This window comes from Oryctolagus cuniculus, chromosome 9 (genome assembly GCF_051225735.1).
Source record: "Oryctolagus cuniculus isolate XC-2025 breed Fujian yellow rabbit chromosome 9, ASM5122573v1, whole genome shotgun sequence".
In the NCBI taxonomy this organism is placed as follows: Eukaryota; Metazoa; Chordata; class Mammalia; order Lagomorpha; family Leporidae; genus Oryctolagus; species Oryctolagus cuniculus.
In genome coordinates, this window is record NC_142875.1 from 132,123,114 (window position 1) to 132,146,028 (window position 22,915).

Genomic DNA, 22,915 nt, shown 5'->3' on the forward strand with positions numbered 1-22,915 from the left:
AGATGCTTCGCACAGATGTGCAGTTCTGCTGTTTAGAAGTAGCGCGTTACAGCCTTGTTACAGTTCCGTGTAGGTTCTTTGAGTTCACTCACCCAGGTCCCTCAAGTGACATCGGGCTCTACACGTGAACCTTTGGTTTTGTACGTACTGAATGGACCGCATGTCATAGGGCTGACCCCAGTCGCTGTCTTGAGCCCTGGTTTCTCAGCACGTGTGGGTCCTTGCAGAGTTGGTGCACACGCAGGCAGTGAGATGGCAGCACAGCTGAGCACTTCCGTGTACCGCACAGCGGGGGCATGCGGCCCTGGAAGTCCACCATGTTCTGGAAGTTCTGACTGTTGGTGTATCTAGAGCAGTTCTCCACCCTCTTCACTGTCACTAAGGAGGAAGAAAACCCCAATGACCGGCACCTCCTGCAGCTACTTAGATCAGATTCTTTGAGCCTAGACATTTATATTCATAGGGTTTTAAAATATTTATTTATTTATTTTAAGGGGGTGAAAACTGAAACACACACACACACACATACACACACACGGGAGATATCTTTCATCTGCTGGTTTATTACCCAAATGGCTGCAATGCCAGGGCCTGGTCACACCAAAGCCATGAGCCCAGAACTTCAACTGGGTTTCCTGCATGGGCGCCAGGGGCTCAAGTACTTGGACTATTTTCTGTTTCTGTCACAGATTAGCAAGGAGCTGGATCCGGAGAGCAGCCCAAGCTCGAACCAGTGCTCTGACCTGGGATGCCAGCATTGCAGCGTAGCCTGCTGTGTCACAGTGCTGGCCTGTTTTTTGTTTATTGATTTGCTTTTTTTTTTTTTTTTTTGAGAGAGTGTATCTTGCATTTCTATTAGATTAGAAACATGCTAAAAGTATTTTTTTTTGATAGATAGATACAAAGAAAGAGAAAGTATCCTGCATCCACTGGTTCACTTCCCAAATGCCACAGTGGCTGGGGGTTGGCCAGGCTGGAGCAAGGAGCTAGGAATCCAGTCTGGGACTCCCATGGGAGCAGCAGAAACCCAATCACGTGAGTCATCAGGTGCTGCACCCCAAGGTGCCCATTGCAGAAAGGGGGTGTCAGGAGCTAGAGCTGGTACTTGAACCCAAGCACCGTGATAGGGGGTCTGAACATCCTCACCAGCATCTTAGCTGCTGGGCCAAATGCCCACCAGATCTCCGTATTTTTAGAAAGCTACTCAGATATGTTGCTTAGCCAGGCCTGGGAGGAAAACTCGTGGACTTGAGCCTCCGGAATGAGAAAGACAATGAAAAGAGAAGTAGGACAGGAATTCAGAGCCACGGTATGAGTATGGGGCTGACTTTGGGTTTCATGTTGAAAGCAATGTGGAAGAATTCATTTCAGAGCAGGAAGGTGGCCCCATGTACTAGAACCAGAGAAAATGAGTTGGACGCAGTGGACCCGGGGGGTTCTGCATCTCGGCAGGTGCACCAAGGACACTAAATGGATGAAGGGGCCGTGGCCATGGAAAGGAAGGAGTGGTCCTCCCTGGGGCCTCAGAGTGGACACCGGTTAGCTGTGGGCCTGGGCGTGGGTGCAGGGAGTTACAATAACCTCAGTTTGTTTCCTCAGGTACGTGCAGAAGCTGGGGTAAAAGCTGGTCTGGAGGAAAAGTGGTGGATGTGGCTGTTGAGGGAATGCAGTAGAGATTTAGGACAGCATTCCACCGACGCCAGGACAGAGCAGGGGGCTGTGGGCTGGCCTGGAGGGGTGGCTCCAGACTGGGAGTGAGGCTGTGAGGGTCCTCCACCTGCAGGGACAGCGGAAGTCAGTGGAGTGGCGGGGTGATGGAGGGGATGCAGGAAGGTCAGGGGTGCACCCTCAGGTCAGGGTTTCGGCTCATGGAGTAGACAGAGGAGGAGGCTGGATGTGCTGAAGCAGGTGAGTCAGATTTCTCTTCACGTGGTCAGCAGAGGGAAGAAGGGATCAGAGCTCTTTTGGTGGATATGACTTGGACACCGACTTCAAAGCTCTGTCTTGTCTTCTGCAAAGGGGACGGCAGTTTTGGATCCGTGTACCGGGCCGTGTACGAAGGAGAAGAGGTGGCGGTGAAGATTTTCAACAAGCACACGTCTCTCCGGCTGCTGAGACAGGTGCGTGCCCCCAGGACAGCCTGCCCCCAGCTCAGGCGGGGTCCTCTCTGGGACTGTTCCTCCTCAGGCAGTGGGGGGGGGGGGGGCTGCGAACCCACGACTGTACTTCCCCAGAGGTGGGCGGAGTTGTGTTGCAAAGCCCTGCCTTGCCCGGACTTTAGTTTGTGGTGTTTTGTTTCTTTGTTGGAAAATGAAGACAAGACAGTATTAAAACCCCGGGCCACTGTGAGCCTTCAGTGTGGTGTGAGAGGTTTGGGGAGACCCCGGGCTCCTCCTTCCCAGTCCTGCTGCTCCCACTCGCTGTGCACCCCAGCTGCCAGGCCACACCCCATGGTGTCAGGTGGCACAGTCCTGGGCCTGTTGGGCTTGTGTTACTCCCTGACAGTCAGACTTGCAGCAGCTGTGCCTCTTGCCAAGCTGAGGCCACGCAAGCTCCTGCCTTCAGCTCCCAGTTTTCTGGAGTACTTGCATTGTGTTTTTCTGCTCCACATACGTGGGCATCGGTGGTTGTACTGAGTGTGGCTTGTAAGTGTTCAGAGTGAGGTGAGCTGCTGGCAGTGTGACCGCACATTGCTACCTTGAATGCAGGCCAGAAGTTAGAACTCTTGAGTTTGCCTTCTTAGAAGGACCCTGCTGTCTTCCTGCACCAGGCATGGGGAAGATGCCACACTCCTCCTCTTCCCCATGTCCACCTCCCCAAGTTCAAAACCATGGGTGGTTTCAGTTTTCCTACTTTACTAATATTGTGACTTGAAATAGTTGAACTTGCTGTTCAGTAAAGTGACAGGTGAGCAGGTGCTGACCCCTGGCTGGGCGCGACGGGGAAGTTAGCAGTCTTCTTCCTTGTTCCCTTCCCACCGCTTCCTTAAGTTCTGTAATGTGTTCTGTTCTCTTGTAGTTGAAGAATCTAACATTTGTTTTCCTTCTGTAATCACAATGAACTCCTTCATGTTTGATTGAGAGTTTGGTTCTGAAAACAAAACCGGAAAATGCCAGTTGGAGTTGACTTTTTATTTGCACAGAAACAAAGCATTTTAGCTAAGGAAATGTCACCTCTTTCAGTCACCTGTTTTTTTCCTGCTTGATTGGGACTATTCCAAATATTCAACTCAAATGGAATTCTCCATTATATGTTGCACAGCAATTGATAAAAAACAGGACTTTAATTTGAACCTCAATTATGTTGTGATTTCTAAATGTCACTGTTAGGGTTTTCTGATTATCTCTTTTTCAACATATTGAGAGAAAGTAGCTCCTTCTACAGTGCCTTTAGGAACCCCTAAGTTATGCAGTTGTGGGGTGAAGCTTCCTTTCTTTCTGAGCCTCCCCCCTGCACCCATGACCTTCCTCCTGCACCCGTAACCTCCCTCCTGCACCCTGTGACCTCTCTCCAGCACCCCATGACCTCCTGAACCCATGACCTCCATGCTGTACCCCATGATCTCCCTCTGCTCCCTTGCCCTCCCTCCTGCACCCCGTGACCTCCCTCCTGTACCCCATGACCTCCCTCCTGCACCTGTGACTTCCTGAACCTGTGACCTCCCCCCGTACCCCACGATCTCCTGTACCCCATGACCTCCCTCCTGCACCCCGTGACCTTCCTCCTACACCCCATGACCTCCCTCCTGCACCCTGTGACCTCCCTCCTGCACCTGTGACCTCCCTCCTGCACCCCGTGACCTCCCTCCTGCACCCTGTGACCTCCCTCCTGCACCTGTGACCTCCCTCCTGCACCCTGTGACCTCCCTCCTGCACCTGTGACCTCTCTCCTGCACCCTGTGACCTTCCTCCTGCACCTGTGACCTCCCTCCTGCACCCCGAGACCTCCCTCCTATACCCCGTGACCTCCCTCCTGCACCTGTGACCTCTCTCCTGCACCCCATGACCTTCCTCCTGCACCTGTGACCTCCCTCCTGCACCTGTGACCTCCCTCCTGCACCCCAAGACTTCCCTCCTGTACCCTGAGACCTCCCTTCTGTACCCCATGACCTCCCTCCTGTACCCCATGACCTCCCTCCTGTACCCCATGACCTCCTCTCTGAAGGAGAAGCAGGGTCTCCCGGGGGCTTGCGTGGTGATTACTCTGGTTCCTTGTCCTGGTCTGCTTGATGATGCCCAGTGTTTTCCAGTTTTCATGGCCTTCTCTTGGTTGGAGTGTCCTTGTCCTTTCTGTTGGAGAGTATCTTCCAGTCATTTTTTTGAAGAAAGAGTGCTTTGGAGGTGGGTGTTCTTAGCCGTTGCATTTGAAAAATAGCTTAATCGTGCCTTCAAGTCAGCTGGATGTGCTTTCACACTATATATGACATATATATCATCGCTATATATGATGTATTTTATTTGTTTGAAATGTAGAGCTTCCATCTGCTGCTTCACACCCCAAATGACTGCAAAAGCCTGGCCTGGTCCAGGCAGAAGCCAGGAGCTGGAGCTTTATCCGGATCTCCCACATGAGTGCAGAGGCCCAAGGACATGGGCCATCCTCTGTTGCTTTCCCGGGCTCATTAGCAGGGAGCTGGATTGCAAGTGGTGCAACAGGGACGTGAACCTGTGCCCATATGGGGTGAACCTGTGCCCATATGGGATGCTGGCACTGCAGGTGGCGATTTAACCCTTCACACCACAGTGCTGGCCCCACACTACATTTTTTTTAGAAATGGAGCTTTGAAATACTTTTCCTTTTATGCCGTGAGGAGAATGCAATGACTTTGTCATCTGCTGTTGCTAAGGAGACGCCTTCTGTCAGATATTTGTTCATATATGGGTCCCTTTGAATTTTGTTTTGAAAACTGAGAATCTCATCCTTTGGATTTATCTGGTTTGGGGCACTCTGAAATTTCACATGTTTGGGTTTTTGTGTGGGTGGTTTTCTATCCTATAGGCCTCATTATTTGGTAGAAATTCTCTTTTGTGCATTGTCTTCCATGATTCATTATTATCTTAACAGTTAATAGCTACTTGCTGAGTGTAGCTGAGCAGCTCCTAGTAGCAGGCGAGGAGCTGGGATCCATAGTGGGCCCGCAGGAGTAAGCTGAACTCATCAATCAAGTTGCTGTGTCAAGAGCCTGTGTCTAGTCACTTAAAATCCAATATTTCTTTTTAAAATTTGAGAGAGAAAGAGAGAGAGAGAGAGAGAGAAAGAAAGAAAGAGACTCTCCCCTATCTGCTAATTCATTTTCTAAATGCCCACAAGGACTGGGGCTGGAACTGGGGGCTAGAAACCCCACCCAGGTGTGCGTGTGAGTGACAACAATGCAGTCACTTGAGTGATGGAGAGGTTTGGGTTTGCAGGAAGCTGAGCTCAGGAACACGAGCTGTGACTGCAATCCAGGCACCCTGATGGGAGAGGCGGGCACTCTAACTGCAGTCTGAACTGCTAGGACAATGTCTGTCCCAAATGTTCTTAGGATAATCAAGTTTTTAATTTCAAGCAAGTCTTTCCTGCCCCAGGAATTTCTGTTTGTATCATTAAATTTTAGCCTTTTCTATTAATTGCCTTGTTGCTGTTTTTTTTTTTTTCTTAAGATTCATTTTATTTATTTAAAAGGCAGAGTTGGGGGGGGGGTCTTCCATAGGCTGGTTCACTTCCCCAGGTGGCCATGACAGCTAGAGCTGTGCCAACCTGAAGCCAGGAGCCAGGAGCTTCTTCCAGGTCTCCCACGCGGGTGCAGGGACCCAAGGATTTGAGCCATCTTCTACTGCTTTCCCAGGCCACAGCAGAGAGCTGGATCGGAAGAGGAGCAGCCAGGACTAGAACTGGTGCCCACATGGGAAGCTGGGGCTTCAGGCCAGGGCTTTAACCTGCTGCGCCTCAGCGCCGGCCCCCGTTGCTGTTTTTTTTTCCTGAGCTGCTTGTCCTATCAGTTGATCTTGTTCTCTTTTATGTTGTTGGTTTTCCAAATTGGGTATTTCTTGGTAGCTCTTTATATGTGAATTAAGGTCTATTCTCATTATTAAAGGTAACTGGAGTGGGTATTCTCTGAACAGGAGCGTGAACCAGGATTTTCTCCCGGTGTGCATTGCTCACAAATGCTCTTTCCTTAGCTTACGTGGGCAGGCGTCTCCCGGGCCCACTGATTCGGTGACAGCTCGGCCGGGGCCTCTCCCCTAACGGTGCTGTCATCGCGATGACTTCCTAACTGCTGTGGGCTGCACTGATTTTTCCTCACTTGGAGGAAAGTTCCATACGGCTCTAGATGCTCTCTGGTGCGTCTCTTCTTGGTCCGGAATTTGTGCAGGGAGGCTCACCTGATGGTCACAGGGTGTGTTCACTTCATGGTGCTGAGGGATTCTCTGTATAATTCCTCTCACCTCCACATACTGGTTTTGTTAGCACAGAAGGTCTTTTGTCATTGTGGAAAACTGTTCCAGGCCTCACAATGAAATATCATAAGTGTAGAAGAAAAGTGGGTCCCTCTTACAGACTGTGGTATTTTTAAAGAACTCAAAACCCTCCTATGATCCCATTAAAAAATGGAAATATTGTTGGCTTCTGTTGAATGGGACCTGCCTTTTTGTCAGTGAGCATGGTGTTCAGGGTAGTGCTGTGTGCTGATTGGCTTAGGCTTGTGTGGCTGAACCAGTCACATGGCAATGGGGTTGGGTTAAAATATTCCCACCTCGTCTCTGAGGCTTGAGTTGAAGTCAGGTGCCCTTAAGTCCCTGAGTTGTGTGGGTGAGGGCTGACACCCTAACTGGAGCAAGCTTTTGGTTCCTGGAGCAACCACTGTCGGCTGTGTCCCCTTTCTCTTTTCTTATTTGGGTTACTTTTGAAAATTCTCTCTCTCTCTCTGTTTCTCTCCCTCTCTCTCTGTTTCTATTTTTGAAGTCTCTGTAAATAAATAGGAATGAAGGAGAGAGAGAGAGAGGGACACCAAATCCAGTGGTGATTTTGTCATCTATACCAGAACTCAACTATAATTTTAAATCTACTCATCCTTACTTTTGTTTATAACTTATTAAAAATAATTGTTTATGACTGAGTGTAAATAATGAGTGAGCATTAATAATACGTAGTTAAATATTTCAGTTATTCTGAATAACGAAAAAAATTTCATCTCTGTGCAAAACATTCCAGGGGCATTTTTAATTATCAGTAGCAAAAGTCACAACATAGAGCCGGTGCCGCGGCTTAATAGGCTAATCCTCCACCTTGCGGCGCCAGCACACCGGGTTCTAGTCCCGGTCGGGGCACCAGATTCTGTCCCGGTTGCCCCTCTACCAGGCCAGCTCTCTGCTGTGGCCCGGGAGTGCAGTGGAGGATGGCCCAAGTGCTTGGGCCCTGCACCCGCATGGGAGACCAGGAGAAGCACCTGGCTCCTGGCTTCAGATCAGTGCAGTGTGCCGGCTGCAGCGGCCATTGGAGGGTGAACCAATGGAAAAGGAAGACCTTTCTCTCTGTCTCTCTCTCTCTCACTGTCCACTCTACCTGTCAAAAAAAAAAAAAAAAAGTCACATAGTTCTGGGGATAAGTTAACCATTTTCTACAGAAAAACAAGTCTGTGAATCACATGTGGGCACAATCGATGAGTCCCTGGGTGATTTGTTATGTAAATTGATTGTTTGTTTGGTCTTGGTTTCTGGTCTTCAATATTTATTCAAGTTTTATAAACTGTGTAACACGTGGGGATTCTGGACGTGTGCACAGGCAGTGCGGTGAGTCCAGGGAAAGGCACCGGGACAGAAGGGAGGGGGACACACAGTGTAGCTGCCTCACATACAAAGAAAAGCATTCTCTTGCCCAGCACTTCCTTGGGAAGGTCATTCTTTTGTAGATTTATTTATTTATTTTTATTTGAAAGGGAGAGCGCAAGCGCGAGGGAGAGCATGATTGATTTTCCATCTGTTTGGTTCACTCGCCCCATGCTTCAAACAGCTGAGACTGGTTCAAGCTGAAGTTGGGAGCCAGGAACTTAATCCAAGATTCCCACCTGGTGTCAAGGACCCAACGGAGCCATCTCCTGCTGCCTTCCGGGGTGTGCATTGGCAGGAAGACAGAACTGGGAGTGGAGCTGAGACTGGAAGCAGGCACTGCGATGTGGGGTGTGGACACCCCAAGTGCAGTGTCACCTAGCCGCTCAGCCTAACGCCTGCCCCTGCAGAGTGGTTCCGAGCGCAGTCCCAGAGTGGGGCGGATCCACTGGCTTTCCTGCTCCTCCCTCTCTGCCATCAGTGAGCTGCTTTAGGAAGACAGAAGTGGCTCAGTGGTTCTCACCAGTTTTCCCCAAACGAGCTAATCAGACCTGGGAAGGCTGTTTTATCTGCTGAGTAAATGTGAGTGCCCTGTGAGGCTTTGTTCCTGGGAAGCCCTCTTGGGGTACTCCGCCTGCCTTCTTCGGCTTGCAGAGTTCTGCTACTTGGTGTCCTGACGATTGCAGTGGGCCTGCATGCGCAGTGTGTTTGAAGCTGGGTGTTAAGAGGCAGGGCTTCGGCCGGCGCTGTGGCTCACTAGGCTAATCCTCTGCCTTGCGGCGCCAGCACACCGGGTTCTAGTCCTGGTCAGGGCGCCGGATTCTGTCCAGGTTGCCCCTCTTCCAGGCCAGCTCTCTGCTGTGGCCCGGGAGTGCAGTGGAGGATGGCCCAAGTGCTTGGGCCCTGCACCCCATGGGAGACCAGGATAAGTACCTGGCTCCTGCCATCAGATCAGCACGGTGCGCCGGCCGCAGCGCACCGGCCGCGGCGGCCATTGGAGGGTGAACCAATGGCAAAGGAAGACCTTTCTCTCTGTCTCTCTCTCTCACTGTCCACTCTGCCTGTCAAAAAATAAATAAATAAATAAATAAAAAAGAGGCAGGGCTTCATTGACCTCGGTTTAACACATGAATCAGTTTCACTCCACATAAGCTGTACTTTACAACTCTAAGTTGCAGCTTTAGAATAAAGCAGAATATTCAATGGAGACAAAGACAGCCATGCCCCAGAGGAGATGGTCAGGAAGCCTCCCTGGGGCGTCTGGGAGGAAGCAGATGGGCCACATCACCACTACTAGAGTGAAGGCCAGCAGGCAGAGCCCAGTGCATGGGGAATCACAGCACAGCCGTGGCAGGGGCGCCGTGAGGTCACACGCCCCCAGTGCATGGAGGGGCCACACGAGGCCTCTGACTCCCTGGAACAGAGAGCGGTCACTGCAGCTGGGATTGCGTTAGCGAGACTGGCCGACGCAGGTCAGTCGGACGGAGGGGAAGCGTGAGCTGAGCGGCTGGAAGCCTTCAGCCACGGTGGAGGAAAGGGATTTCTAGGCAGAAGGACTCAGCGGACGGCAGTGTGGCTGAGCCCTGAGAAGGAAGAGGAGGGAGACGGAAGAGGGGTCCTCGGAGGAAGGTTGGGGCTGCATCGGGGAGGCCACGAGGCTGTGCGACTTGAACCTAAGGGTAACGGGGACTCAGGAGTAGACAGACATTGCCCTCAGACATTGTCTGTAGACGGGGGTCACAGGTGGCACTTGCCTGGATGCCGGTGGCCGTTGAGTCGCTGTGGCTGCTTGGATTTCCAGGCTGAGACGAGAGTGACCCACATGAGCTGTTGGCCCGAGGACACTGTGCATCCTGTCTTCAGTACGGGTTCTGGTGAGCAGGGCAACAGTAAAGCATCATGTAGGTGTTTCGTTCAGACAGCAGTTGGAACGTAGCTGTTGATTACTGAAAGTCTGGAAAACATCCAGTAGCAGCCACCCAGCCCCCTCCGAACCGCGGTCACCTGCAGAGGGAGCCGCGCGGCCAGCGCCTGACCCACAGCTCTTGGGCTTTTGCAGGAGCTGGTGGTGCTCTGCCACCTGCACCACCCCAGCCTGATCTCGCTGCTGGCGGCTGGGATCCGCCCGCGGATGCTCGTGATGGAGCTGGCCCCCAAGGGCTCCTTGGACCGGCTGCTGCAGCAGGACAAAGCCAGCCTCACCAGGACCCTGCAGCACAGGATCGCGCTGCACGTGGCCGACGGCTTGAGGTACTCGGGTGGCGTGGGTTTCTGTTTGCTGGTGACTGGTCTGACCCACACCCACCTGCAGGCAGGTGCATTGAGTCCCAGTTTGGGTGGACGCTACCAAGTCCTGGATGAGATTTTGTAGCTCATCATTAGCGGTGGGCACACGGGGTCAGCCCTCGCAGCGGCCAGCAGTTGAGTTTGCTGCATAGAGCCTGTGGTCTGAACCCTGGACCACCCTGCGACCTCTGAGCAGTGAGGGTCAGCCTTCTGAGGGTCAGAGGGGGAAACGGGCAAGGACTGGCCCACCCTCCTGAAGTGGACTGGAGGGTTCTAATGCCCAGCCCTGGGACACGCCCAGCCCTGCAGTCGGGCATGGGGTGGAGCCTGGGGCAGGCAGCACAGCGTGGACAGAAAGCTCTGCCCCTTGGAGACAGCGGATCCCGTCCTGCACACTTACAAGTGTGACTTGCTATCTCTCCTTGCACTTTTGTCCTTTCTCATCACCTGGAAGTGGTGACCGATGCGGCATGTTGTGACATCAGGAGGACGCTTTGTAGTCCCTGAAGCCGTCCCGACATCCCCTCCGTGTCCTCTGCTCTCGCCCGGTGCTTCACCTGGGCAGTCCCTCCTCCGCCCCCCTCCCCCATTCTTTCTCTCTCCCCCCTCCCCTCCGTTCCTCCTCCCGAGCCACATCTTCTTAGTCATTTCCTCCATCTTCTCAGCCTGTCCCTCCAACACATCTTTGCAGCTCTGCCACCAAATGAGTCTCTGTGCAGCCCCTTCGCAGGTTCCCTCCCTCCCAGCCGAGTGCAAGCCTCTGACATCTCTGGCTGTGCAGCTGCCACTGAGCCTCGTCATGTAGCCTGCCCTTCACGCAGCAGCTGAAGCTGGATCCGAGCTCCCCGCCTTGCCTCCCAGTCTCTGAGCCCAGCGGCTCGGCTCTCAGCAGCTACTTGAACGTGCCCGCGGTTTCCCTTGCTCTTTGTCCTGCCGACATCGCCTTCCTCCCATGCTGCCTTGGCTGGCTTTCCACTTGAGCTGTCTCCGCAGAGAAGATGGCCCCGATACCCGGTGTCTCCAGCACCTGTAGTGTTTAGAGCTGTCTGGACGTCTTTCTGTTTTCATTTTTAAAAGCTGCCTGTGCTACCAGAATGTGAGTGCAGTGGGGGCCTGGACCTTGATCTTGTGCACCGTGTGTCTGCAGCACCCGGTGTGGTGCCTCCTTGGCACCCACATGTGGAGGAAGGAGGGGGAGGCATGGGGTGTGCAGCATGCAGATCCCTTCTGGCCCGAATTGCTGCAAATGTGCCCTGCAGGCAATGTTCAGAAATGTCAGTGGAACAGATGGATGCACAGCGAACAGGACCGGCCCAGGAGGCTGGAACTATGAATGGCTTGGAGAGCATGTAGTAAGAGAGTTAAATGCATGGGTTTCCCACCGGAAAGGGCCTGGAAGTGCCCAAAATCACGCAGATGATGAAACGAAGCGTGATGCCAGGGTTTGGATTTGTGTTGCAATACCCGTTTCTGAACGCCAGGGGGAGCCTGTGGTAGATTGAGCGGGGTGACTGCAGGGGGACTTGGGTTTTGTTTTTGTAGCTTTCCTGTAGTTGAACTAACTCACAGTCTCAGTTTTTCCCTCATTCCTCCACACCATCCCCAAAGTGCTCATGGATAGAATAAAGAATTGCTGCTTTTTATCCAATATAGTTTGGAAAAGCCTCACTTCTAAAATAACTTGCTTCAGTTCTTGGAGACCTTCCAGAAAACATGAATGATGTCTGAGCACTTTGCCTGCTGGGTTCTTTGCCCAGTGCTGGGGGTGCCTCTTAGCTCTTGTACCACAGAGGGGGAGTAGGTTGTAGTCTCTGCCGGTCTTCTGCCAGCCCTAAGGATGTTTGTAAAACTCAGCATTAAGATTTGTTTTCCCAGATATGTTATTGCACAGAGCTAGAAGCCCAGAGAGAGAAAAGGCAATCAAATGAGAGCCGTTGGTGCTCTGGGGCAGTAGAGGTAAGCCTAAGCCGCCATCTGCAGATCCAGCGTCCTACATGGGCCCCAGTTCAAGTCCTGGCTGCTCCACTTCCAATCCAACTCCCTGCTAATGTGCCTGGGAAAGCAGCAGAAGATGCCCAAGTGTGTGGGCCCCTGCACCCAAGTAGGAGATCCAGGTGAAGCTCCTGGCTTTGGCCTGGCCCAGCCCCAGCTACTGTGGTCATTTGGGGGAGTGAACCAGTGGATGAAAGATAACACACACACTCTCTCTCTCTTTCTCTTTCTCTCTCTCTGTGTGTGTGTGTGTGTGTGTGTGTGACTCTGCCTTCCAAGTAAGTGAATAAATCATTTAAAAAAGAAAAAAGCAACAAAATGGACTCTTTGGAGTCCTTTAAGTGATGGGGTTGTTCAGGTGGTTCAGCAAGATGTATGGGAATCTTTTCACATTATTCTTTCTTCTAGAGACTTTTTAAAACAGTGTTTATCTACTTGAAAGGGAGAGAGAGACAGAGGTCGAACTATCTATCTATCTATCTATCTATCTATCTATCTATCTATCAACTATCTGTCTTTCTACCTTCCATCCACTGGTTCACTCCCCAAATGGCTGCAGTGGTTGGGGCTGGGCCAGGCCAAAGCCAGGAGCCCAGACCCCATCTGGTTCTCCCACGTGAGTGGCAGGTGGCCATCTGCTGCTGCCTTCCCAGGTGCATTAGCAGGGTGCCGGATCAGAAGTGGAGCATGTAGGATTTGAACTTGTGCAGGAGTAAGGGATGGTGGTATCCCAGGCAGGTGCTTAACCTGCTGTGCCGCAGTGCCCGCCCCCTGTCATCCTGCGCTGGACACATAGCTCACATCTCTAATTCAGTTCCATCCTTCCAGCACGTTGTCAGCTTCTGAGTGCCTGTGAGGGTCATCACTTGCCTTCTTCATAGGTTTACGTGCTCAGTATTTGCAAAGCTGGCTTTACCCTTTGCTACTTCCACCCCCCAGGACCCTGTTCTTTGCCTTGTACCCTTCACTTGCAAGGCCAGGATCCTCCCACAATGAAGAATGCATTAATCCACCAGCCCTTTGGCTCTTTTTACGTTTTCTTTTTTCTGTTTTTATTTTTGTTTGTTTTATTTTATTTTATTTTTATTTTTGACAGGCAGAGTTAGAGAAAGGGACAGAGAGAAAGTTCTTCCTTCCGTTAGTTCACTCCCCAAATGGCTGCTATGGCTGGTACGCTGTGCCAATCCGAAGCCAGGAGCCAGGTGCTTCCTCCTGGTCTCCCATGCGGGTGCAGGGTCCCAAGCCCTTGGGCTATTCTCTACTGCCTTCCCGGGCCACAGCAGAGAGCTGTACTGGAAGAGGAGCAACTGGGACTAGAACCCGGTGCCCATATGGGATGCTAGCGCTACAGGCGGAGGATTAACCAAGTGAGCCACGGCGCCAGCATGTCTTCTTTTTTTCTTTTACATCTTTATTTATTTGTAAAGCAGAGTGACACACACACAGAGCGGGGAGGCAATGGTGGGGGGAGAGAGAGAGATCTCACATCTGCTGGTTTACTCCCTAAGTGCCTGCAACAGCCAGTGCTGGCCTAGGCAGGAACCAGGAACTCCATCTAGGTCTCCCATGTGGCTGGCACAGGCCCAAGTGCGTGCACCATCTTCCACTACCTTCCCAGGGCCATTAGCAGCAGAGAGCTGGTCGGAAGTGGAGTGGCTGGGAACTGAACTTGGATTGCAAGTGGTGGCTTAGCCTAGTGCACCACAACACCAGTCACAACTGCGGCCTTGGTCAAGTACTTCCAGGGAATTATCATGATACACCTTCTAAAAATAAAACCCCATTGGTGGCTGTAGTTTGCCAGTGGTTCCCAGCTCTGTGGGCTGCACGCCCAGCTGATGGCTGTAGCATGAGAGCCTGTGTCAGTGCCTCTGTCCTCCCCCAGCCTTCTCTGCTCACTGAACACATGCCGTTATGTGAAAAGAATTGATGTTTGTTCTTCAAGATTTATTCATTGAAAGGCAGAGTGGTGGAGACAGAGACAGAGGGATCTTCCATCTGCTGGTTCACTCGGCAAACGGCTACAATGGCTGGAGATAGGCCAGGCTAAAGCTAGGAGCCTGGAACTTCCTCCGGGTCTCCCACACAGATGCAGGGGCTGAGCACTTGGGCCGTCTTCCCCTGCTTTCTCAGGCCATTAGCAGAGAGCTGGATTGGAAGTGGAGCAGCTGAGACTTGAACCAGTGCCCTTATAGGATGCCAGCGCCTCAGATGGTGGCTTAACCTGTTATGCCACAGTGCTCACTCCTATTTTTTTTTTTTTTTTACTTCTAAACAATTTTGACCAACATGGAACACTTCTAGATTTTCATGGGGTACCTTGCACGTCTCACCACGTTTGTCCAGGGTAAATTTGGCCTGTGCAGCCCCGGGTCTTTTCTGTGTGTGTGTGGCACCTGCACAGTTGTCGGTAGCGTGTGACACCGTGCCACACTGCATGCTGGCATTCTGGAGCACTTGGACTCGTTTCTGTCCTGGCATTTGTGTGCCTCTGTTCCCACGGGGTTCTGCCCAGCAAACTCGTTTTCCCTGGGAATTTGCTTGTGTCTCTGCTGTGAGGCTCAGCTGACGCATGATACATGAGCCTCCCGACCACGACTGTGTGCCTACTGCACGAGGAACCTTTTGAGGCGCAGAGGAGGGAGCGGTGGAGGTGAGGTTGTGCCTGAGTGGCTCCAGGGAGGGGCAGAAGCGGCCACCCCCTGTGTCCTGTTCCCCCCGGTGCTTCTCCAGCGTTTGTGAGTGGCGTTCCTGTGGCCACCTTTGTGCACCTGTCTGGGATGCAGAGACAGCTCCGCACCTTGGCTGGTCCTCACGGGTGCTGAAGACATTTCTGTTAGATGGGTGAATGCATTCCACTTGTAGACTAATTCTGTAAGGATGAAATAAAGGTTAAATGAAGAAAGGAATTTCTTAGCCATTCTTTTCAAAATTTCTATTAAATCACGACTGTTTTACTGAATATAGACCATAGTTTATTTTAATGAAATATTTGACAATACTCACTGTCACAATATGTAAATTATATTTGAATTACTGCCAGTAAGGCAGGATCCATAATTATTACTATTTCAAAGGGAGTTTTCTGACTCTGTTGAAAGCTATTAAAATCACATTTTTTAAAGATTAAATTCTGTAATTGAACATTTTAACTAGGCCAGATAATGTCTCTCTCCTGCTGATATTATTCAAATTAAGCGTATCTAATTTTTTTAGCCTACGGAAGGTATTCTGTGTCTGTGATCTCTAAATATCCTGAAAGCAGCATGCATTACAAAGGCTTTGGATGCTGCTCCGTGGCGTGTGACTGGAGTTGAACTCTGTGTTCACCTTCAGCAGGAAGACAAGCCTACGGCTTCTCAGTGAAGCCCTTAGCAAATGCCTTGCTCAAGCCCCTTACTTACGTTAAGGTCACCTTCATTAGGACCTTGTCTTATTTTCTCAGCCAGAACTAGGTTTCCTGAAATGCAGAGGGCTAACGTCAGATTCCTCACTACATCCTGGAAGGGAGGCCTCCCTGCACCGTTGATGGATGCAGTTACAGGACACCTGCCCAGGCAGTCGGCTCTCCCCGCATTCTGCTCTAATCCCTACAGCACTGATGGGGACTAAGTAATGGAGTCAATATTTACCCAGAGAATGTGAACCCGAGCAAACACAGGACTTACGCTTAGGCCCATTAAGTCCTGTGAAGAAGTGTGCTTTCAGGCTGCTTACGATATGCCCGTGTGCGATCACGCGCATGGTGGCAGTCAGCTGACCTCCAGGGAGAGAGAAGACAGAATCGGGGAAAATCAGAGTTTCACATGTGTTTAGGGAAAGACGGTAGTAGTCAGTCAGTGGGCCCAGTAAGCTCTTTGATTGTGTTTCTGGAGTAGATGAGGCTTAGTTGAGATGAAAACATTGTGTGTGTGTGTGTGTGTGTGTGTGTGTTTTGGTCGTTAGGTTTTGTCCTTTGCCTAAAATGTGCTTATAGCTGTCTGAATCGGTCTCTGAAAGGAAGGGTTTGACACCAGCCAACGTCATCTTTCCTCAGTGTTCTGTGTATTCTAACTCAGTCCAGATGTTCTTTGTTAACTGTATGAAAGAATTGAGTTTGCAGTATCTTCCAGCACAGCAAGAGATTAGGAGTTTAAAAAAGAAGTCACACATTCTGATTTGTTATTATTGAAAAATTGTAAAATATTCTCTGAACCACTAGGAACCATTCTAGTCAGAAAAAATTGAATGTGAGAGATAAATAGAGAGAAATTTCAAAGCTGCAATCAACTTGTATGGAGTTTCCAGAAAGTCCTATGAACTCTTCGCATATTTACGTTTGAAAATATTTACAATATTCATATACTCATCTAAGGAGCTCAGAGTTCTCTTCAGTAATTGCTACTGTGGATGAAAGAAAATCTCCAAGAACTGGGGCTTTGTCAAGACAGTTTTGTCCTTTGAGTTTAAATTACTCACTTACCAGGATTGATAATTTTTTAAATGCATTTTTTGTAATAGTTTGATATGGTTTGATTTCCTTCTGAAGTATCTCTTTGGGGGTCAAACTTAGTAAAATAAAGTCTGACTCTTTGCATCTTACCCATTTGATGGGACTTCACAAAGTTCCCGGAAAGTGGAATGGAAAGCTGAGTTTATTTTGGTATAAATTGTTCTTGGATTCCCTGCTTTTGAGGAGTCTTCCAAAAGTTCATGGAAAATGTGTATTAAGAAAAAAAAAACTGCTTGGGGTTGAAAAATGGTTTGCACTAAAATAAACCTAGCTTTTAATTCTGTTTTCCATGAACTTTTAAAAGTACCCTTATACATATTCAAGGGACTCACAACCAGAGGGATTGTGGCGTAAGTGCAGTTTGCTAAGACTCCGTGTGCACTTGCTGGCAGATACCTGCACTCGGCCATGATCATCTACCGGGACCTGAAGCCCCACAACGTGCTGCTGTTCACCCTGTACCCCAACGCCGCCATCATCGCGAAGATCGCCGACTACGGGATTTCTCAGTACTGCTGCAGGATGGGCATCAAAACCTCAGAGGGCACGCCAGGTGGGTGACAGGGTGCGGTGGGAATTGTTCCCGCACGACGGACAGCCGGTGGCCTCGGATGTGAGTTCGGAAGTCAAACACCATGCCTGTCGCATTATGGACAGGTATTGTGTAAATTATTGTCACTTCCTGCTGTGATTTTTATCACTGTATCATGTGCCACACACAACACAGTCACTGATGTGATACTGAACACAAACACGAGAATGTTTGACGTCAAGATACATCTTTAAAAGTCATAGGGCAGGTGTTTGATGCAGTGACACCCCTTGGATGTCCACACCCCGTACCTGAGTGCATGAGTTCAAGTCCTGGCCCTGCCTCCAATCCAGCTTCCTGCTAATGTGCACTGTGGGAGGCCATGCATGATGGCTCAAGTATTTGAATCCTTGCCACTCATGTGGGAGGCTTGCATGGGCTCCTGGCTTTGGTCTGGCCAAACCCTAGGTATTGCAGTCATTTGGGGAATGGACCAGTGCATGGGATATTTGTCTCTCTGCCTTCCTAATAAATAAGTAAATAAATGAAAAAAAAAAAAAAAGTCTTTTACTGGGTGAAAGGAATGGCAAGCCCTTTGTTCTGGGTACTTTTGTCTCAGGATGGTTGCAGGAGCCAACCGTTATTGAACAGGAAGTTGTGCCTGGGTGGCGCTTAGCCCTTTGTGTGGTTTGAATATCTTTCTAAATTCTCATAATCCTGCCGTAGGTCCTGCTATGATTTCTAGTTGGCAGACAAGGAAACTAAGCTTGGAGGACACTACCAGTATGCAGAGGGTGTGGATGGCAGACCCAGGTGGCTGCGACCAGAGCCTCTGCACACTGCAGCAAAGGCAGAGCAGGGCGGCGACTGACAGGACCGCGGGCAGCGCGTGGCTGCTCGGGACGGTGAAGGTGGGCAGTAGCCAGCTTTCGGGAACTGGAGAGTTTCCGTGTTAGCTCAGTCAGATGGATGTGCTCAGTTATTCCCTGCGCAGGGCGCCCGTGGAGTCTGGGTCTGCTGGCAGCTGCAGCTGATGGAAATGAATGCTCACTGATGGCTTCCGCTTGGTGACAGCCCGGGAAACAGAACAGTTTCTGGGAAAACCGAAGGTTCCTCCTGCATTGTACACTGCTCTCTGGTGGATACTGTGAACATGCTCTGCTCAGATGTTTCTGAAAGGAAAAGAAAAAATACATATATCTGCATCCACTGTGATATGCATTTACACCTAAATTGTAAATGTATCATCCTTCCCATCGATACTTCTTTTTGTTCTCATTACACTTGTTAAAATGTAAGCATCTCCGACAGACTGTTTCTAAAGATAGTTTTTAGACAATGAAGCATATTGCTTAATTATTTTGACATTGTGATTGTTACGATTCTCCAAGGAAAAATCATGCGTAATTTTCATTCATTTATTCATGCATTTGCAAACAATTTATTGCACTCGTACCAAGGATCAAACTGGCTCAACCACTTAATGGTTGTGTGGTGTTCATCAAGAAATTGTTAGCGTAATCAAGAGTATGAGGCACTCACTGGATGTCCTTAACAAAGCATTTAGAAAGGCCTTATAATTGAGACGCTTCCTGAATGTATAAATAATACTGTATTCCCGTGCTGGGGATCACACCACTGAAGATGTTTGCTTTGGAAGACAGGAGAAAAGGTTAAAAGTGTTTCCATGTGGCAGCGAGCATTTCCTTCCATATCGTCACAGTTACCCTTCTCAGTATCCTCCGACTTACTGTGAAAAACTGTGCAGCCTCCGGTGCCCCTTGATGGTCTCATCCACTGCTGGAGGGGTACAGAATATGTGCCTTTAGTGGGAATTGGGAAATGAAATTAGACTGCCGTGTTTGCCAGTTTTGACATCTTTCAATTAAAATTGCACTAAGAGTAAATTTGCTGAGCATTTTAAAAATCCTTGGATAGTACCTTGTTAGAACAGAGAACCAATCAATACATTGAATGAGCAGTAAATAATTGGGTAAGATTTAAATAAGCCTCCACAGTGTCTTTTAAATTCTCATAAGCATAAAGTCGGTTAACGGATCTATTAATGTGTGCATAGGTGATTGTTTATCAGTTCTCTTGATTTTTCCATTCCTTAGCTGTGTGGCTGTAAGAAGTCGTAACATTTCTGAAAGGATTATGTCATTTAGGAGATGGGAAATCATGGCTGCTGCTGTTCCTGTGTGTGCTGAACGGCGTGCTCCTGAGCTATCTGTAGAATGCTGGAGCTGAATGAGTTAGGAGGTTGTAGATTCTTTACTTACATCATGGGTACACTATTAAGGAGATACAGAACTATCATTTAAAGACTTTTAAATTTTTTGGTTTATTTTAAGAGGCACCAAGACAGAAAGAAAAGAGACAGTGATGGATAGGGAGAGAGCTCCTGTCTCTGGGTGTGTGCCCAAATGGCTGCTCTTGGGGCCAGAGCCGGGAGAGAGAATGCCATCTGTCGCTCCCCGTCTTCGTGGAGGAACGACACAGGACCCTGCGCTGTTCTTTTGTCTGCTCGGCCCTCCCCGGGTTTGCTGCTGGTCCTTCCTGGGTTGGCTGCCGATCCTTCCACCACTGTGGAGGGGCGGCTCCCCCTGCCACTTTCCCCACTTCTGCGGGGGAGCGGCACACCGCCGGCCGGCTCTCTCGGGGGCTGCTCAGGTGTTCCTTCAGATGTTCCTGGTGCATGTTGTCTCTCTCCTCCTTTATAGTCCTCTTCCACCAATCCCAACTCTGCTACCCACACGCCGAGCACGCTGCTCTCCTCCAGTCAGGAGCAGGATCAGCTCCTGCAGCTTATCAGTCAAGTTGGCGAGAGGCAGCTGCGTAGAAGTTGTTTGCTCCCTTTCAGCGCCATATTGTGGGAGAGCAGATGCATAGAATAAGTCTTAATTCCAGTAACTTAGTCTAGTCCGAGTTGCTCCCCACAGCCATCCAGGTCTCCCCTGTGGGTGGTTGCAGCCCAACTGCCTCGTGGGATATGTGTGTTAGCAGGAAGCAGGAGTCCGAAGCTGGGGCCAGGACGTGAACTCAGGCACTTTAATGTGGGGCATGTGTGTCATAACCGGTAGACTGACTGCTCACCCCTATGTTAGAACTGTCTTCAGTTTTAGATATCAAAGTGGTAGTCTAATTATATACATGGAATGTGTATATTATACATGATATAAAGATTATATACACTACATGCTATTTGAAGGTATTGCTCTATTAATATCAGAGTATTGTTACATAATGCTATGTTAGTATGACATATAGTACATTAATATACTCATATATGACTGTGTGAGCTTGCATAGAAAGGGTGGAGACAAGCGGCCAGTGCACGGGGCCACCGTGCTCCAGCTCAGTATCTGGTGTTCTTGCCAGTCGAAGGTCACCTGAGCATCGTTGCTTCCCTACAGGCTCTCAGTCCAGAAACTGTTTTCAAATTGAGACATTTACTCCTTGAAGCCTCGAATTCATATTCTGTTAAATTTTCCTGGCTGCCTGTGGAAGTTACTATAACCCTAATACATATTCTTTGGAAAACAAATTAATGTATGAAAAAGAAATTAGAAGTTACACATCATTTCAGTGCCTTGGCCTAATCATCATTACCTGTTGGTGTATTTCTCTCTAACTTTGACCGTGTGTATTCTCTCACACTTTTTAGTTTGAGAGTATTTAAGCTGCAGAAAAACTGGGCCCGTAGTAACGTATAACCCAGGCAGCACAGGTACAGGTTCACTGATACTGCCTTTTTGTCCCAGCTGTTCCTCCTCTTGCCGTCTTTACATATGCATAAAATCTTTGGAGTCTGATATTAGATATCATACTGTTCATCACTAAACACGTTTGGCATAAATTTCCTTAAAATAAGGATGCTAATTTGCATAATCAGAATACCATAATCACAGCTAAGAAAATGATTCCATTTTTTCACATGTAACTTTCTGTCAAAATTGCATTGCATGTTTTCTTCTCATTTATATGATAGCATTTTATCTTAAAAAATGATTATGTAACTGCACAGTGTGTACTGTTTAACTCTTTCTCTTGTGGTTGGATTTCTTTAGATTGCTTATACTATCTTTTTTTAAAAAAGATATATTTATTCATTTGAAAGAGTTAGAGGAGAGGCAGAGAGAGAGAGAGGTCTTCCATCTGCTGGCTCACTACCCAGTTAGCCACAATGGTCAGAGCTGAGCCAATCCGAAGCCAGGAGCCAGGAGCTTCTCCAGGTTTCCCATGTGGGTGCAGGGGCCCAAGGGCTTGGACCATCTTCTGCTGCTTTCCCATGCTGTAGCAGAGACTGGGTTGGAAGAGTACCAACTGGGACTCAATCCGGCACCCATATGGGATGCTGGCACCGCAGGCAGAGGCTTAGCCCACTAAGCCACAGTGCTGGCTCCTATATTGTTACCAATATTATTGAAATGCTCGTTTTTTGGGGAAGAATTCAAAAGTGGTTTATTTTTCTTGTGGGTTGAGAGGATTATTTCCCTTTAAAAGAATCTAGGCATGAACCTAGAACAGCAGCTTTTACTTGTTTTAGGTGGGGCTTTTATTTTTCATTAGAGCTGTAAATTCTGGTAAAAGTAAAGGCAGTGCAAGGGTAGATGGGCTAAAGTTGCCAGGAGTGAAGCCTGGAAACCTCCCTCTTGACCCCTCTTTGTTTGCTATAAGGTTTCTTTTGTTTCTTCGAAAGCTAGTTTGATAGAGAGAGGGAGAGGGGGAGGGGGGAGGGAGAGGGAGGAGAAGACAGGGAGAGGAGAGGGAAAGAAAGAGAGGGAATGAGGTATCTTCCATTTGCTGGTTCACTCCCCAAATGGCTGCAACAGCCAGCGCTGGGCCAGGCCAAAGCCAGAAGCCAGGAGGTTTGTACAGATATCCCACGTGGGTGCAGGGCCCAAGGACTTGGGACATCTCCTACTTTCCTAGGTGCATTAGCAGAGAACTGGATCAGAAGTGGAGGAGCTGGGACTCAAACCGGCTCCTATATGGGATGTTGGCATTGCTGGTGGCGGCTTAACCCATTAGGCCATAACGCTGGCCCCTGATCTCTCTCTGTTTAAATCACTGTCACACAAATGGTTACTATTAAGGTTGAATTAAATGATTCAGTTTTTTTCTCCATTCAACCTCATTTCTTTAGTTGGGAAATTCTACTAATAACCTGTTGAATTTTTACCCTCATCATCCTTCAAGGCAGTCTCACGGAAGATGATATACTTTATAACAAGATCGTAAGGTCTTCTAATGATGATTGACAGATCTTGCTATCTTTCAGGGTTTTTGAGGGGTGAAGTGTCCTGGCCTAGGGCTGTTAATTGTCTTGATCGAGATGCTCTTGGGAGTAGGAGGAGGTGGTTTGGAACTCACCCTTCCTGCCTGTCTCATTGGCACAAGGCCTGTGCATGTGCCTGCTTGGATGCATGGTCCTGGGTCTCGGACATACTGACCACGGTGTCTGCTTGCTTTCAGGGTTTCGTGCGCCTGAAGTTGCCAGAGGAAATGTCATTTATAACCAGCAGGCCGATGTGTATTCGTTTGGCTTGCTGCTCTATGACATTTTGACAACGGGAGGTAGGATCGTAGAGGGTTTGAAGTTCCCCAATGAATTTGATGAATTAGCAATACAAGGAAAATTACCTGGTGAGTTCTCTTTTATCTATAATCAGGAGTTTTTCTTAATGTCCTTAACTTCATTTCTGAGTTGTTTAGTTGTAGCTATAGGCTTGATTCATTGCACAGCTGATAATTTTTCGTGTGTCTGACGTGACTATTTGTAACTCGAGTGATAAGTTAATA

General features: G+C 49.2%; 1 protein-coding gene across 4 annotated transcripts in view; it reads left to right on the forward strand.

Annotated features, from left to right (window-relative positions):
- LRRK2 (leucine rich repeat kinase 2) overlaps positions 1-22,915 on the forward strand; it is a 165,880-nt gene that overhangs the window by 121,616 nt on the left and 21,349 nt on the right. For 3 of the 4 annotated variants that reach the window (XR_016213164.1, XM_070049660.2, XM_089304025.1), the window contains exons 39-42: positions 2,020-2,120; positions 9,868-10,058; positions 16,971-17,131; positions 22,589-22,759. Coding sequence is in view for 2 of the 4 variants with exons in the window: in XM_070049660.2 (XP_069905761.2) it covers positions 2,020-2,120; positions 9,868-10,058; positions 16,971-17,131; positions 22,589-22,759 (624 nt within the window). In the remaining 2 variants the exon portion in view is untranslated. The remainder of the gene's footprint in view (positions 1-2,019; positions 2,121-9,867; positions 10,059-16,970; positions 17,132-22,588; positions 22,760-22,915) is intronic. The other variant, XR_016213165.1, reaches the window with a different exon arrangement.